This window comes from Giraffa tippelskirchi, chromosome 8, assembly GCF_054371585.1.
Source record: "Giraffa tippelskirchi isolate mGirTip1 chromosome 8, T2T-mGirTip1v1.2.pri, whole genome shotgun sequence".
In the NCBI taxonomy this organism is placed as follows: domain Eukaryota; kingdom Metazoa; phylum Chordata; class Mammalia; order Artiodactyla; family Giraffidae; genus Giraffa; species Giraffa tippelskirchi.
The window spans coordinates 142,943,073-142,959,835 of NC_137282.1; the positions used below are offsets into that span (position 1 = coordinate 142,943,073).

Genomic DNA, 16,763 nt, shown 5'->3' on the forward strand with positions numbered 1-16,763 from the left:
GACATGGAAATTGGATCTCATATATTCATGTAGATTTTATTATTTACAAGTTAAATTACACAGCAGCTTTACATAGCATGAGATGGAAAGTAAAGGAGGAGAGCGAAGAGAGGAGGTAACTGGCTCTGAGGCTCTCAGCCACCTCCACTGCCTCTTTTTGTGCGTAGCAAAGTCATCAGTGCTGCCTCTGCCCCAGTTCCTGATCAGTCCTTGGAACACAGGTGTAAGCTGGGTTCTCGTTCCGATAGCCCCAGGGCCACCAGGGCTCCCACTAACAGCTTCTTCACAGGTGTGGGGGGTGAATGTGAAGGCATCAGCTAAAGTGAGAAAAGTTAATGTAGCTGGTGTGATGTTCTACGCTGTCACCCTGCACACCACCCCCTGCCCCCCACAGCCCTAGCACTCACTTTGTCTAGGCGATGGCGACAAATGAGGCCGTTGGAATTCAGGTAGAAGGTGGAATAGGCATCATAGGTCCTGGGGAAAGGAGAAAGAGGCTCACTGAGAGGGTGATTGGTCTCAAAGTTTTAATTCAAGCATTTGTTTAAACTAGTAGTTCTTAACCTTTGCTACGTGTTAGATCACCTGAGGATCTTTTAAAAATCCTGAGTTGTACCCTGGGCCCAATTAACTCAGGATGTCTGGCACCAATATTTTAAAAAAGATTCTTGGATAAAAAAAATCCAAGAATCCACTGTGGAGCAAAGTTTAGGAACCACCAGTGTGGGCTGAGCCTAAGAATTTCTTGGGATTCTACTCTGTGCCAAAAATTTACCAGGTACTTTACCCAAGGCTGTGAAGCACAACTTATGAGACAGGTATTTTCATCTGTTCATTAAGTATATGAGTCCCTACTATGTGCCAGGTAACGTACATGAAGAAACTGAGTTTAGAAGCTTCCTAATATACTCAAAGTCCCTATTTTTGCTATATTAAAGTAGACTAAAACAAAGCCTGCCTTCAAGGAGCCTGCAGTCAAGTCAGGGTAGATGGAGGATTGTCTAGGAGATTCGACTACAGACTCCCAAAAGGGTAAGGTGGGAAAGTTGTAGTGTGTTTCTTTTCTCACCGGTAAAGCTCTTCCTTGTCACGCTTATAAAAACGCAGAAAGAGCAGGTGGATGGGCAGTCCCACAAGCCGCCAGCGGGCTTGCAGGGTCCAATTCTCAGAGTGGCGTGTCAGCTGTAGAATTTCCAGCCGAAGCTGTGCAAAATAGTTCCAGGCCAGGAAGCGGCAGAGAGTCAGTGACAGAATGTACCATGTCCGGCCTCTGAGAGGAAGAGATGGGAAAGAAATCTCATGACGGCAGAATCAGAAAACCAAACTATTCTCTGACAGAGGAATTGGGGATGGTGGTGAGAAGCAGCTTAGGACCTTCTCTAATAAGTGAAAATAGCATTGGGTCCTTTTGCTGCCCAAGGCCCTACCCGTTCAATGGATTCTCACTTGGTACGCATGTTCAGGATCTCATTGATGAATTCCACATCCGATGAGTAGAGAGTGTAGTCGTGGGAGTGAAGGAAGAGATTGGGAAGCTAGGTGGAAGAAGAAGGCATGAGACCAGAAGGAAAGAAAAGATGATCCTACTTCTCAGTTTTCTATATTGAGTGTCTCCTTATTCCTGAGTGAAAGGTTATCTCATCCCTAATTCAAACTGAGGAGCATCTTTTCCTTGGGAAATGTTTGGAACATATTTCGATGCCTGCCTCATGGTTCCAAGCAAGAATCCAGTTGACTAACTTCCTATTTTTAAGAATTACCTACATCTCTCCCCATTTTGGACAAAGGCCATTTTTGAATGGACTTACCTCTTGTCTCAGTCTCTCATACATGACAGCCAGGTGCTCCTCCATACTTGGATCTCCTGATGGAGTGGCAGGGGAAGGGTGGGCAGTCCCAGGGGCTTGGAAAGGTATCAGAGCTCCAGGACAGGGGCAGGGAGGTCCCTCAAACAGGCTCCTGAGCCCATCCAGGCAGCCGCTATGTAACTCGGGTCCTGGTCCCTCCTCCCCCTTTCCTGGGGGAAGAATCACCCATGGTGAGGTGAGGGCTTGGACCTGAGGGAGAGGTAGTGGGGGAGCTGGGGGAAGCAGTCGGGTGGGAGGTCTTGGGGGTGGGGGAGACCAGAAAAGAGGCAAGGATGGAAAAGTGGTTGTTGTGGAGTGAGGCCAAAGGGGTGGGAATGGTAGAGCCCATGGAGAAGACTGGTCCTAAGGAGGAAGAACGAAAGAGGAAAAAGATAAGAATCCAGCTGCCTAATGCCCCTCCATCCAAACTCTGCCCATTAACACGCTTCCAAACCACCTGCTCCTTCTGACAGGAAAGATCGAATTAGCAGAGAAAAAATTCATTTCCATCTCTACTTAAAACAGGAGGATATACTTTCTTGTGACTTAAGTACAAATATCTTCCCCAAACAGCAAATACGTTTAGATTTAAGATTCCAAACCTGTTTGGGGGCAGATCTGTCTCTTACAGCAAGAATCATAAGAACGCATACTTGAAGAATGAACAAATGAATGAATACCAAACAGGTCTCGTTATACTGTGGATGAAATGATGTGGCCTCTAACACAACTCCAGGAGTGTGTGAGGCAGCTGCTGTAGAGAAAAGAACATCCAACTGGAACTAGGAGACTTTGGAGTTCCAATAATGTAACCCTAGGCACTCAAATGGAGAAGGCAATGGCCCCCCACTCCAGTACTCTTGCCTGGAAAATCCCATGGACGGAGGAGCCTGGTAGGCTACAGTCCATGGGGTCGCTAGGAGTCGGACACGACTGAGCGACTTCACTTTCGCTTTTCCCTTTCATGCACTGGAGAAGGAAATGGCAACCCACTCCAGTATTCTTGCCTGGAGAATCCCAAGGACGGCGGAGCCTGGTGGGCTGCCGTCTATGGGGTCGCACAGAGTCGGACACGACTGAAGTGACTTAGCAGCAGTAGCAGCAGGCACTCAAATTCCCTCAGCCTGAGTTTCCCATAAATGTCCTATAAATGAGGACGATGAAGCCACACTGAGTCACAATGAGGACTGTATGAGATAATAAATGTAAATAAAACTTTGCGACCTATAAAGTAGTATATAAATGTAAATCACTTGGGCTCCTCTAACGACACGAAAAAGCCCAGGAGACTGTTGAAAGGCTGAATGGACCTCGTGTCCCTGGTTTACTGATGCTGAAACTGCGATGAAGCAGAGGTCACTTAAAGTCAGGCCTGACTCGAGCTCCTGCGTTTTCAAGGAGTCCCCCGAGAGGTCTCATCATCGGTGAAGGCGGGCGGGCCGCGCGGGTACCTCTGTCCCCGACGGTGTCCCGGAGGCACCGTCTCCGCCGGGGGCGTGGCCATCTTGCCCGCCCGGGCACAAGGGCCCGAACCGGGTCCACTCGGGCCGGCCTTCCCGCCGGGACCTCTATCCCGGTGCAAGATGCGTGGGCTGCAGAGCGCGCCCCGCAGGTCCGTCTGGTCGGCTTCCTGGAGACGCCGCGAACCCCTCCGCCCTCCGTCCTTCAAATCACCTCCAGGCACAGGTACCGCGAAGACGCGGGAGAAATGCGGACGCGCCCCACAGCGCCAGCCTCAACCCCGCCTGACCCCAAGATCCGGGAGACAGACGTCTCGTGCGCGACAGGGCTGGCAGCGCCGTTCTTGGGTCCCTGAGACCCCTCGCCCCTCGCGCCGCTCCGCACAGGTGGGAAGCAGTGGTGGGACGTCAGTGCGCCTGCGCGAAAAGAGACGCGCGCTCCGCCCCACGCGCCGGCTGAGGAGGGTCTCTCCCCGCCCCCTCCCCTCCCCTCCCGCTTCCCCTCGGCTCTCACCTGGGGACGAGCCTGATAGGCGCGGAGGCAGGGGCCGAGGCGCCGGGCCGCCCCCCGGATGGGCTGGTACATGATCTTCCGGGAGTGGCGAGAGCGCCTCCTGTGTCCGGCCTTCAGCCTCCTCACAGGGGTGAGCGCGCCCTGGAGCCGGCTTCTTGAAGGGGAAAGAAGGGGGGGGGTGAGGGGCTGAGGGGAGGGAAACGGAGATGTTACGCGCTTGCGCACTACGGCGGGTTTCAGGGAGGCGGTGAGGCGCTAGGTCTCCAATAAGCGCGCCTGCGCTAGCCGAATCGGAGGCAGCCTCAGGGCGCTTGCGCAGTAAGTTAGCGGCCTAGAGCACAGCTCTCACCTGTGCGCTTGCGCAAAAGTGGGCGCTGATGGGTGAGGAGTGGGACTGAAATAACGACATCCGCAGTTCTCAGTAACTCTCGTGGTAAAAAATAAATATTTTATTGCTCTGGTTAAAAATAAGATACAAATGACTTGGCACTGATAAAAAAAAAAAGCCTGTAGAGTGAATAAATGAATGAATGAATACATCCACGGTGAGGGCAAGCTTTGACTAGGTCCTGTGTGAGACAGAAATGATTTTGAAGGTGTGAGAGGGGGCTGCGGTCACCAAGGCCTGGTGCTGCGACGTTCATGTAAGTTTCGAATGAACCTGGCGTTGAACATGTCCCCACCCATTGTCCAAGACTGGGTTGGTGGAACCTGGGCCTGTGGAGGAACTGTGTGCATGGGTTCCTCCCCAGACCCATGCTGTGACAAGACCTGCTCCTCAATGGCAGACCTAGTAGGTAGGAGGGAGATGGAGAGTGAGTTACACGGGTACTAAAATGAGGATTAAGATCACAGCTTCTTCAAGGTCTGTCAGGCTCTTGTGGAGAGGACAAATGATGGAACCACTGGTGCTATGTCCAAACCTGAAACCCCACAGAGTGGACTGGTGCCAAAGGGAAGCACCAGAGTTGAACCTATGGGGAAAGAAGCTTGTAGGATGTTAGGTGGAAGGCTCTGTAGGAGAAGCTGGTGACCAGTTCAGAGAGAGATTTAGGAGAAGGAAGTAGCTGAGAGTGATGTTAGAAAAGGGGTCAGAGGTGGTGAAAGGCTGGCAGGGGAGGGGCTCAGACCTCACCTATTCTCTGTTTCCTGTTCCCCCTGCTTCAGTTCTTGGTTGCCTGTGGAAATACCAGGCATGTATATGGGACGGCTGGAGTAAGTAGTGAATATGGCCTACTTGATTTGAGGGTAAGGAGATGAGTAACTTACCTGTATTGGGGCATGAGGAATTCAACCGCCCATGGTGGCTATAGCTGCAGCTTTGGGCTACCAGCCCTGGGGGAGTCCCGCTGTAGAAGAAATGTGAAATGATGGGGAAGAGGCTACAGGATGAAAGATGAGTGGGTATGGAGGAATCAGGGGAGAAGAATAAAAGAACAGCACAGGAACAGAGAGGGGGTAGTTATCATTCCTATGGTGTTTAATACAAGTTGTTCAAGGGAAGGGAGATCATTTTATACCCCAAGGTTTTCTGGAGCCGTCCTGATTTGCTGCTTTATTATTTCTAGTTGAGGCAATGTGTTAAGTGTAAGGTTAAATGTGATCAAAGTCATGTTATAAGAAGATTCAGGGGAATTCCCTGGTGGTCCAGTGGTTAGGACTCTGTGCTTCCCCTGCAGGGGGCACAGGTCCCATTCCTGGTTGGGACATTAAGATCCCACAAGCCACGCAATGCAGCCAAAAACAAAAATGGATTCACATAAAGGCAAAAAAATTTGCTGGACCAGGTACTCTGATGTTTTGAGTTGGAAAACACGGTTACCTTTATTATAGGATACCTTAGCCAGAGGGGAAGAGGGAGTGGCAAGGCTGAATTTAGGAAAAGGATTGTCTTGAGAAAGAGATCCAAGGGTTTAGAGAAGAATAATCCAAGAAACATTTAGGGGATTGTTATCAGAAGGCAATTAATTGGCTCCTGGATATGTTAGTAAATCTTAACATCTCAGCAAGGGCTGGCCTGGGGTAAATGATAGGAGTTACTAGAGAGAGAACTAGAGGTTTCTGGAGAGAATGGAGGAATAGATACACAAGCCTACATGGAGGGATCCAGTGACTACACTAGAGGAGATAGAATCTGCAGGAGAAAATCCAGCAGTGAAGATGGGGACAGGCAGACACCAGATCCTGCAAGGGGAGCTCTAAGCCTTCTTGCTGGAAGACCTGCAGCTCTCAGAGGTGAAGAAGAGGGCCAGAGGTCCTGAGAGTCCAGGGTGACGCACAAATGAGGCTGAGACCTTAAGGTTTGTTTGGGTTTTTTTTTTTTTTCATTGAAAATGTCCATTTAAAAAACACAAGAGTTCACGCTTTATTCAGACAACACTGAGAGGGAGAAGAAAAAGGAGGAGTGAGTCAGAAAAGAGGGAGATCCTGCTCCCAAGGATTTGGGGGAACACAGTAGGGGTACCTGAACTAGCACACATCCAGAGGGTTGGGAGGGAAAGGATGTTCTACAGCCTGGGTATGGAGCAGGGGAGGAGTCTTTCTATGGAGGAAAGAAGAGAGGAAGGCCAGAGGAAGAGTTCCCCCATCATCATCAAGACAATCTCACAAGACAGGAGTCTATCAGCATACCTAGCTACCGGGGAGGGATGGATGTGAGAGGGTATTCCAGGAGCTAACAGAGCCTTGAGACTCAGGCTTAGCTTCTGAAACTTGGCTAAGAGTGATCCTAGGGTGTTTGCTGGGATCTACTGCCAAGAAACAGACTCCTTCAGACAACCTGGACCTGGGGGAGGTGGTGGTGTCTATAGAAGCATGGTGAGTCTAGAGTCCCACAGCAGACATCAGCTTGGGGGTCCCCTGACAGATTAACACATACACGAAACATATGGAGATTAAGAGTTTGGCAATGTTGAGTGGATCCCGTGGGGAGCTGGTAAGTCCCTGTCCTACCTGACTAGACTGCTATGAAGCAGAGTTCGATCAGTGGCTAGCGTCAGCAGGCTGATAGGGTAGCTGCAGCCGGTAGCACAAAGCAGTATTAGAGCTACCAGGAGACAGTGTAGAGGGACTATAGGAGTTATTCTATGGACAAGACTCTTTTAAAAAGGTTTCCCTGGCGGAGGAGGCCTTTGGACCTTCCATGATGTTCTAGAATCTGACAGCAAGCAAGAGTGTGCTTCTCTGGATAATTAGTATGAGCTGCCCAACTAAGAAGCCTGGCAGCAAGTCGGGTTGTCTGTGGGAGTGTTCAGAGCCCAAGTTAGGAGAGAAGGGCTGCTTTCTATGGTAAGAAAAGCTATGAAGTGTTAGGCCACCTGGGACCCTGACCACCCAGTTGTCCAAGAAAGGGGTAAAGGGAATCCTATGGGTTCTTGTCAAGTTCCCCTAGATGCTGGGGGATGCAATGGGAGATTGGGTCTGGGGTTCTCAGGGAGAAGGGTCTCCACCCTCACCAGGTCTCCCAGGGAGGGGAGGGGGTTAGCAGTCTGTCAGTATCGACTCTCATCAGAGCGGGGAAGGGAACTGGGGAAGGATGTTATGGACAGGAGAGGGGGAGAGGGAAAATGGAGGGGAGAGAAAAACAGAAAGAGAAGTCAGAGGTGAAGAGAAAGCTGGGGAGAGAAATAAAGGAGAGGCCCAGTCCCTGCCTGCCAGGGTGGGCTCCCGCCACCCAAGGCACTGAGCTGGGGCCGGTGGCTCCCCAGGCTGTGTCAGAGACCCTGCCCCCTCCCAGCAAGTGTTAAACCACGATTTCCCACCCCCCACCAGTGGGTCTGCATTCTTCCTACCCGTCCTCTAGACACTCGAGTCCCTAGGCTCCCCTAAGTCCTATTCTGCTCCTTCACTGTAATTTATTTCCAGACCGCTCCCACACGTATCTTCCAGTATATTCTCAAAATGTCTCAGGAGTCTCCAATCCTCCTGTCCTACTGCTTCACGTCTCTGATTGATTAACACTGCCGTCTGCCATCTCTAACTGCCCTGACAGTCCTGAGGCTCCCTAACCCTCCAGTTCCTGTTACCTGGTGCGGCGCCGCTGGGCAGGGCTGCCCCCTGGGTCAGTAGCAAGCAGAAGGCGGGCAGTGGGGTGTGGGGGGCAGAGGCGCAGGGAACGCAGCAGCTCCTGCTCTGGCACAAAGGGGCGGAGGGGGCCCCGTTCTGGTGAGCTTCCCAGGCTGCTAGAGCGAGGGGGTGGGTGGGCTGGAGGAGTCGCACGGCGAGGGGCCCTGTTCAGGGGCCACGGAGGCTCCACAGCTACCTTCAGAACTGGGAGGAGGGAGAAAACAAAGCAAGACAGAGAAAGAAGGAAAAGGACAGGGAAGGGAGTCATGACAGCAAAGATCAGGGAAGGAAAAAGAGAAGTCAGAGCCTTAAGAGAGAACAAATCCTTCCCCTGGGTTGAGGCCCCCCAGGCCCACCCCCCCAGCCCAGTCTTACATTCTCGGTCACTAGAGGAGTATGGCTTTATGTCTCCCTCTGCTCGCTTGGGTGGCAGCTTCCTTGCTGGAGCTGGGAGTGGAGAGGACACAGGTGAGGTAAGCATGGGGAGACACACTGTGCACCCTCCTCCCGGCCACTACCCCCGCAACCCCAAACCTCTGGTCCCTGACACCACAGTTCCTCCTGGGCAAGGAGACGTCAGCTCCGCCGTGGAAGCAGCTCTGTGGCAGTGCCATTACATCAGAAGGGAATTTGGGGGGAAGGCCGGAGCATTTTGAGGAGAGCCAGAAGGAGTAGGCTGAATGCAGAGATGGGGGAAAGATCCGGGGGAGACTCTGGGGCCTGGGAGGTACAGGAGAAGGGCAGCCAAGGGAGGTGAGCTCTTACTGTCAGTGGGCGCTGTCAGGCCCCCCTGGGATTCGGGGGCAGAGGAATGGTCCCAGCCGGGCCAACGAGGACCCCAGGTCCCTCTAGATGAGATGGACAAAGCCCTTGGTTAATCAGGAATTGCTGTGGAGAGGTTAGGGGAGGTTGGGGTGGGGCAGAACCTCTCCTTTCAGGGCAAAGATAGGAAGAGATTTACATTTTATTAGGGGGAAAAAAAATGGATGAGGAAAAAACACAGACATCTGGAAAGGAGCTACCAGAGAAAAAATGGGAGGCTAACAGACTAAGCTCAGCCTCCCACCTCCTCTCTTCTCTACTTGCCCCTCCCTTTCCCTCTCAAGAGGTTCTTTCTCCATCATGTGTGGCAAAGGAGACTGCCCAGTGGATCCAGTTAAGCTTTAGAGTCCCCACCCCTGTAGACCTGGTCTTCACTGTCCTTGTTGGCTCTCTCCCTCTCACAGCCTTTGGTCAGTAGGAGTTAGACAGAGGGGAGTCTTGGAAATCAAAGCCAGTCACAGATATGAACTGCCTCTCCATGCCTGATACTGGTAGATGCTAGTCACTGGTGACACTGTTGTCTGGGTGGTGGTTACTCTGTTTCCCAGCCACAGAGGAGGTGAGAACTAGCCACAGAACAGCTCCTTCAGAAAGAGGGCCCTTTTGTGCAGGTGTGCACTGCACAGGCAGCAGAAGGTTGCACCCCTCCACCTTGAGAAGGAAGAAAGGGTAGGACTCAGCCTGGCAGGGAGCATGTGTGCAAATGAGGATGGAATAAGGAAACTGGGCAACATTTCAGTACCTCCTAGGCTAGGTTTCTCCATTATTTGGTTGGAAGTGTTACAAATTCTGAGTGTTATCTTCAAAAACTAGTATTTAAGCTTTGGACCATTCATGTCACTATTCTATGACTGGAAGCGGAAGGGGAGACTGCATTTGCCTGTTGCTCACTGGGTGACAGAGCCTGAGGGGTTTAGGAAGGAACATGACTCGGGCCTATTTTGATGGGCCTGCAGCAGCAAGAGGCTCCATCAATGGCTATGGTCAAACAGGCTCCCAGTGAGCTTGCTTAGTTAAAAGTCTTGCCAGGTATAAAATACACTGAGCTCCCATGGGTAACGTCTGCTGGAGACTTGGGTTGCTTTAGAATTCTCTCAAATTGCCCACAGATCACACACTGAGCTCCTGGTGGCCTCCAGAGTGACTAGCCATCACAGCACTACAGATCCACCCATTCAATGCAGCTTTACCAGCGGGCATAGGATCGAGCACAGCAGCACGAGAGTGTCGAGTTGCCCTCAGAGAGGTAGCAGGGGGCCCTGTGAGGAAGGAAGCGGCGGTGCCCCTCAGTGAGGGGGCCGGGGGGTACCAAGAGTTCACCTCTTCCCTTCCCCTCACCCCAACTGCTTGACAACACACAGGTAGGTGAGAAAACTTACGATGCTGATGGGCAAAGAAGCCTTCGAAGATCACAAAGTTGTTCACCTATACGACGAAACGAGAGAAATAATAGTTGTCCATTCAGCTACTCAGCACATACTTGGGTATAGAACCCTGGACTAGAAAAACCCCAGCAGGAACAAAAGCCAGCCTTCCTGTCCTTGTTGACAGACTCAGTCAGAATTTCAGAACCTGACAAGCTGATCCTAAAGCTGGACTGCAGAGGACCTCAAATAGCCAAAATAACCTTCAGGATTAACAAAGGAATAATAAACTTGGGGACGATTCACACTTCCTAAGTTCAAAGCTTACTGCAAAGCTATGGTAATCAAAACAGTGGTAGAAACACAGGATAGACAAATAGACCCTTGGAATGAACAGAGTCCACAAACAGTCAACTGATTTTCAATAAAAGTGAAAGACCTTTCAAAAGGGAAAGTATAGCCTCTTCAAAAACTGGTGTTTGGACAACTGAATATCTACATGCAAGATACTGAATTTGGATCAAAAAGTAACTAAAAATGGATTAAAGGGGGTTCCCTGGTGGTCCAGTGGTTAAGACACTGCATTTCTACTTCAGGGGCCATGGGTTCAGTCCTTGGTTAGGGAAGTTCTGTGTGCCATGGAGTATGGCCAAAGAAAAATAAAAAAGAAAACAAAAGAAGAAAAAAATGGATCAAAGACCTAAATGTAAGAGCTAACACTATGAAACTCTTAGAAGGAAACATTAGGGAAAAGATTACTTCGGCCATGGTTTAAGAAATAAATGGTGTATTTCTTAAATGGGACATTGATTTCCTATCAAGAAAATGAAACCCCATAAACAGGAGGACATATTTGCAAATCACATATCTAATAAGGGTGTTGTGTCTAGAACATAAGGAACTCTTCCAACCCACAAACAAACAGGCAACAAATACAATTTAAAAAGGGGCATAGGACTTGAACATTTCTCAAAGACATGCAAATGGCCAATAAGCACTTGAAAAGATGCTCAGCATCATTAGTCAAAAGGGAAATGCAAATCAAAACCACAAAGAGAAACAACTTCACAACCATTATTATGGCTATTAGAAAAATAACAAATTTTGGTGAGGATGTCAAGGCACTAGAGCTACCATGCATTGCTGATGGAGATGTAAAATGCTGCATTCACTGTGGAAAAAGTTTTTCAGTTCCTGAAAAAGTTAAACACTGGATTACCACATGACCCAGGAATTCTACTCTTATATACTCTTAAGTAAATACCCAAGAAAACTAGAAATATACATACTTGGAGACATGGCTAGCCCAAAGCTAAGTAGCTACACAGGGAAGAACTGGGACTAAAACCCCAGACTCCTGATTCTAGCTGAGGCATGTCTGTCAGGAATACAGTGTAGTCATCAGATTGGGCTATGGGTTCAAATTCAAGCTCTAACATCAGCTTGAGACTTGGTCAAGTCTCTAATCTACATAAACCCAAAATGGGGTCAATAACAACTACCTCAAAGAAATGTACAAGGATCAACAGAGATAATGCAATGTAGATACCACACAGAGGTCATGAAACATTAGTCGTTATGATACTATATATCTATATATATGTATGTATCTATATATATTTATTCACTCTATTGGAGAAGGAAATGGCAACCCACTCCAGTATTCTTGCCTTGAGAATGCCGTGGACAGAGGAGCCTGGTGGGTTGCTGTACATAGGGTCGCACAGAGTTGGACAAGACTGAAGCGACTTAGCATGCATGCATGCATGCAGGCATTGGAGAAGGAAATGGCAACCCACTCTGGTATTCTTGCCTGGAGAATCCCAGGGACAGAGGAGCCTGGTGGGCTGCCGTCTATGGGGTCGCACAGAGTCAGACATGACTGAAGTGCCCTGCTCTTACATGTTACCTGGGTAATACATTTGATGTATTAAAATACTATGTTCCTTCTGTTGCTCTCTGCTGCCTCTTAACGGAGAAATGATGTCCTGCACATTCTAAGCAGACCCTGTCTATCTCCTGCCTTGACCCTGCTGTAATGTCTACCATGACATTATTCTCCCCCAACAAGCATATGCTTAGCACTCCAGCCAAACAAAAAACTGCTTGCAGTGCCCTGAAAATATATTAATACCTCTCTGACTTTGCTCATGTTTCTTCCTGCATGAAAAGCACTTTAGCCTGTCCACTTCTGTCCCCCTGACAAACACTTTTCAAGATTAAGTCAAGTCTTCCTTTACCCAAGTAAGTACTCACTTTATGCTTCCTCTGTAAGCACATCAGTGAATCACATTACAATGGATTAACTGTCTGTGCTCCTACCCAAGGCTCGCTTGTCAACCCAGTCCCAAGCCCACTCAGCAACACTGCTTCAGCAGTTCTCTTGACTTTCTCAGTTCTTCCCACATTCTCTGACATCATCATATTTTCTGAGTCATTCTTACGCTGTTTGTTCTTATGCAGCTAAGAAGAATGAACTCTTTTGATCCATAGCCCTCTTGAGCTCTTGCCCTATTTCTGTTCACCTTAAAGCAGGATTTAAAAGAGTCACCTATTCTTGCTGTCTCCAGGTCTGAGCTTCTTAATCTCTTAAACCAGGGGTCCTCAGCCCCTGGGCCACACAGCAGGTCCGTGGCCTGCTAGGAACCCAGCCACATATCAGGTGAGTGGTGGCAGGCGAGCCGAAGCTTCATCTGTATTTATACTGCTCTTCATTGCTCCCATTACTGCCAGAGCTCCACCTCCTGTGAGATCAGTGGCAGCATAATCAATGTAATGCGTATGAAAAGTCCCGAAACCACTCCCCCCTTCCCCTACCTCCACTGGTTCCATGGAAAAATTATCTTCCACGAAGCCAGTCCCTGGTGCCAAAAGGGTTGAGGACCGCTGTAACCTAAACTCACTCCATCCAGGCTTCCACCCACCACTGTGCTGAAACTGCTTGTCAGGATCACCAGTGGCCTCAGGCAGCTAAATCCAATGGTCACTTCTCAGACCTCTTCTTTCCTCACAGATCAGCAGCATCTGACTCAGTAAGTCATTCCCTCCTTCTGCAAACACTTTCTTCACTGGCCTTCCAGGTCACTTCTAATTTTTCATCTACTTCACTAGTCACTCCTTGGCTGCATTTGCTGCTACTTCTCCCAGACTTTCCAAGAGTGCCTGAGGGCTCAAGTCCTTGGACCATTTCTTCATCGGTAACTCACTCCATGGTGATTCTCATCCTGTCTTGCTGCTTTCAAGTATCCTACAGGTGCTGAAAACTCTCCACTCCAAACCACTTCTCCCAATGCTATGGAAGCAACCAACTGTCTACTCAACCTGAACTCACCACAGGCATCTCCAGTTAACATATTCAAGGTGGACTCCTACTATTTCCCCCCTCCAAAGCTGCTCTACCTTCCATCTCAGTTGATACAATTTCATCCTTCCAAATGCTCAGGCCAACAACTTTGGGATCACCCTAAACTCCCTCTTTTTTTTCTCCACAATCAATCAAGAAACCTTATTTGCTTTAACTTCAGAATACCTAAAATCTGACCACTCCTTCCCACCTCTACTGCCATCACCTTGGTCTGAGCCAACACCATTTATCATCAAGATTGCTGCTTCTCAATCTGCTTGCACTCTCACTCCTCTACTGCGTATTCTTAACAAGCAAAGTGCTCTGGTTTAAAGTACGTCACATCAGTGACTTCCCTGGAGTCCAGTAGCTAAGACTCCACGTTCCCAATGCAGGGGGCCTGGGTTCAATTCCTGGTTGGGGAGCTACATCCCACATGCCACAAATGAAAGGCCCCGGATGCCACAACTAAATTCCCCACAGCCTTGATGGAGACCCGGCGCAGCCAAATGAATATTAAAGTAAGTCCTATCATATTCCCCCTCTGCTCAAACCCCTATGATGGCTCTCCTTTTTTCACTAAGAGTAAAAGCCAAAGTTTTTGCAATAGCCTGCAGGGCCCTGAGTGTCTTTCCTTCCCTGTTACCGCTCTTATCTCCTCCACTACACTCCCTACTCACTCATACTGCTCTAGCCACACCAGCCAAATTTCCAGGCCCACTCCACCTCATGGCCTTCACACTAGCCATTTCCTCTGTGTGGGATGCTCCCCCTCCAGGTATTAATGGCTTATAGTCTCACCTCTTTAAGTTACTGCTCAAGTGACACTTTCTCAGTGAGGCCTTTCCTGCTTATCCCATTTAAACTTGCAACCCCACATACTCCCATCCTCACCAGGGCATTCCCAAACCTTCTTACTTGCCCTTGTTTTCCTAGAGCGCTTATTATGGACCAGAGTATCTACTTTTTTATTACGTTTGTCTCCCCAACTAGAATATAAGCTCTGTAAGAACAGAGACTTTTTTCTGTTTTATTGAACCAAGTATTCCTAAAGCCCAGAATACTGATGGGTGCTCAATAAATATATGCTGAATGGACAGACAGTATTAGCAACATTACATTGCATCTACTTACAAACAAACCACCTTCCCCCAAATAAACCAAATCTCCCTGAGGACAGGGAACGTATATTATTCTGAGCCCTTACTAAATCTTGATTGACTAAGTAATGGCCTATGTGAAAATGAAGAGATGAAAATGAACTGACTTATGTTTGGGGTATAAACATGCTTTTAGACAACAGTCCAGGATGAAGAATAAAAATAGATGAGATGATAATGAAACAGCTCCAGGATGAGAGATGGTATCCCCCAATCCCGCCCCTGAGCTTAGCTGTATAAACGAAGTCCTATACAATGGGGAGTAAGGACTGCTTGGAAGGTGCCTCTTCTTCGCCCCCCAAAGGCTAGGTAAATTCAGTGGGGACGCTCAGTGGGGATCTATTCTCTGAAACTTCTAACCTGTGGGACGGTGGTCTCCAGGTTGTAGTGTTTATTCAGGAACTTTAGCAGCTTCTGGGAGGGTCTGTCAATGGCCAGTTGGTGTGGTTCAACTCGCTCCTTCTGCAGGGAACAAGAGACTCAGGGTAGGAGGAGGTGTGGAGAAAGCAGGCCAATGGGAATCCTGGGAAGGATATGGGAACATGGTCGGGGTGGGAGGATGGGAGGCAGGGCCTCTGGGAGGACTGAAGACCTCTGGGAAGAGCTGGCAAAGAGATAAGCAATACCTGCAACATATGCTGGAAGAGTTCTCGTCCGTGGCCGTGGCGTTGAAGTGACTCATGGATGTAAAAGTCCAAGATGCAAAGTGGTTCTACCTCATTGTGAGCCTCACGATCATCCTAGGAGGTAAAAGAACAACAAAGATTTTCTAGGGACTGCCCTGGCAGTCCAGTGGTTAAGAATCCGATTTCTAATGCAGGGGATGCGGGTTCCATTCCCAGTCAGGGAACTAGGATCCTACATGCTGCAGGGCAACTAAGCCCATGCAACACAACTTTGTTCTAGAGCAATAAGAGAGGCCCCTGCATTGCAACAAAGAGCATGCACTGCAATGAAGATCCAGAGCAGCCAATAATAATTTTTAACTTAAAAGATCTTCTAGGACTCAAACATTATTGCCACCTTCCAACCTCCAGAACTTCTGTTCTCAGGAGCCAAGGCATATAAATTTTCCGTTTCCAGTGACACTCACCAGTACAAAGAGTTTCTTATATCCAACTTTAAGAAAGCCAACAACGGCTCCTTTTCCAGCCCTGTAGGATGGAGAAAATAAACAATAGCGAGCACCTGTTTGGAAGAGGTAGCGTCAAAACAGGGAAAGAGGCTGAGGGAGGAAGGAATTAAGCACAGGATGGAACAGCACTTGACACTCACGGTCGAGCTGAAGTATCTTTGAGTATATACATAACGTGGCGATTACTCTGCATCCTGGATGCACTGGTTATGGGAGCAGGAAGATGCTGGGCCTGCCAGGAATTTTAAGACAGACTTTCTACAAGTCCCTTCCAAAGGACCCCTGCCTCCCTTACCAGCTGTTCCTAGAGGCCTCCCCTTTACCGCATGTAGACTCCCCAGTACCTTAGCAGAGGCCTTGCCCAGCTCATCTACAATGGTCATAATTTGCTGCTGCAGATCAACACTACAGAAAGAGAGATGAAGAGTCAGATAGTCACTGAGTTAAAGGGTCCTGGGAAATCACTCCCTGGGAACCTGGGCCATAACCCCAGGTAGTACTTCACGCCCTCCCTCTATCTTGGAGTCTTCCAATCCGATTTCCCATCCTACTCTGAAACCCAAACTTGTGCCACACCTCCTTTCAGGGTGGTACACTCCCTTCTCCCTTAAAGTTACTGTGGGGAAGCAGGAAGGGCAGGTCAACCATATCCTTCGGTTGGGATCATTCATTGGGCCAAGCGGTGAAAGGTGGCAGATTCAAGCCCCGATCAACCCCACAAGGTCTAGGGTCAAAGGTCACCAAAAAGGCGAGCCAGGACATCAAAAGGAACGGTCACTAGTCAACGCGAGAAGGGGGCGTGGTGCCTGGACCAGGTTCCGAGAGGAACCGGGACAGAGGGGCCGTGGGGAAGATTTGAGATGTCACCGGGCCGGCGTTGTGGTTCCGGGTCGGCGGGCCGGGGGCCTTAGGTGCTGGTCCAGCACCGTGATCCGCTCCGGGAGCAGCGCGTCCACATCGAACGGGAACTCCATGGCCCATTGTGCGCGGTCGGACCCGCCCCACGCGACGTCACTTCCGCCCCTCCCACCGCAATCTGTATTTCCCCTGCGG

At 49.4% G+C, this 16,763-nt stretch overlaps 2 protein-coding genes across 17 annotated transcripts; both read right to left on the bottom strand.

Moving 5' to 3' along the window:
• Positions 1–15: 15 nt before the first annotated feature.
• Positions 16–3,985, bottom strand: C8H6orf136 (chromosome 8 C6orf136 homolog). Of its 4 annotated transcripts, none has more exons than XM_081522923.1 (6): positions 3,822–3,985; positions 1,809–2,210; positions 1,447–1,535; positions 1,070–1,270; positions 408–477; positions 16–317 (listed from the first exon to the last, which is right to left on the bottom strand). In XM_081522923.1, exons 1-6 carry the CDS (start codon positions 3,891–3,893, stop codon positions 204–206), a joined length of 948 nt encoding a protein of 315 aa, XP_081379049.1. In that variant the 5' UTR covers positions 3,894–3,985; the 3' UTR covers positions 16–203. The 4 variants fall into 4 exon arrangements, with proteins under 4 accessions (XP_081379049.1, XP_081379052.1, XP_081379054.1 ...); XM_081522926.1 differs by lacking the exon at positions 3,822–3,985 and adding an exon at positions 3,522–3,728; XM_081522928.1 differs by lacking the exon at positions 3,822–3,985 and adding an exon at positions 3,299–3,504.
• Positions 3,890–16,696, bottom strand: ATAT1 (alpha tubulin acetyltransferase 1). Of its 13 annotated transcripts, none has more exons than XM_081522877.1 (13): positions 16,578–16,696; positions 16,055–16,115; positions 15,851–15,942; positions 15,669–15,729; positions 15,202–15,315; positions 14,936–15,037; positions 10,088–10,133; positions 9,899–9,967; positions 8,262–8,333; positions 7,847–8,090; positions 5,091–5,170; positions 4,957–4,999; positions 4,252–4,611 (listed from the first exon to the last, which is right to left on the bottom strand). In XM_081522877.1, the coding sequence occupies exons 1-13, from the start codon at positions 16,682–16,684 to the stop codon at positions 4,437–4,439; spliced, it is 1,266 nt and encodes a 421-aa protein (XP_081379003.1). In that variant the 5' UTR covers positions 16,685–16,696; the 3' UTR covers positions 4,252–4,436. The 13 variants fall into 13 exon arrangements, with proteins under 13 accessions (XP_081379012.1, XP_081379009.1, XP_081379003.1 ...); XM_081522879.1 differs by having other exon boundaries at positions 4,252–4,795; XM_081522878.1 differs by having other exon boundaries at positions 16,287–16,696.
• Positions 16,697–16,763: the final 67 nt, after the last annotated feature.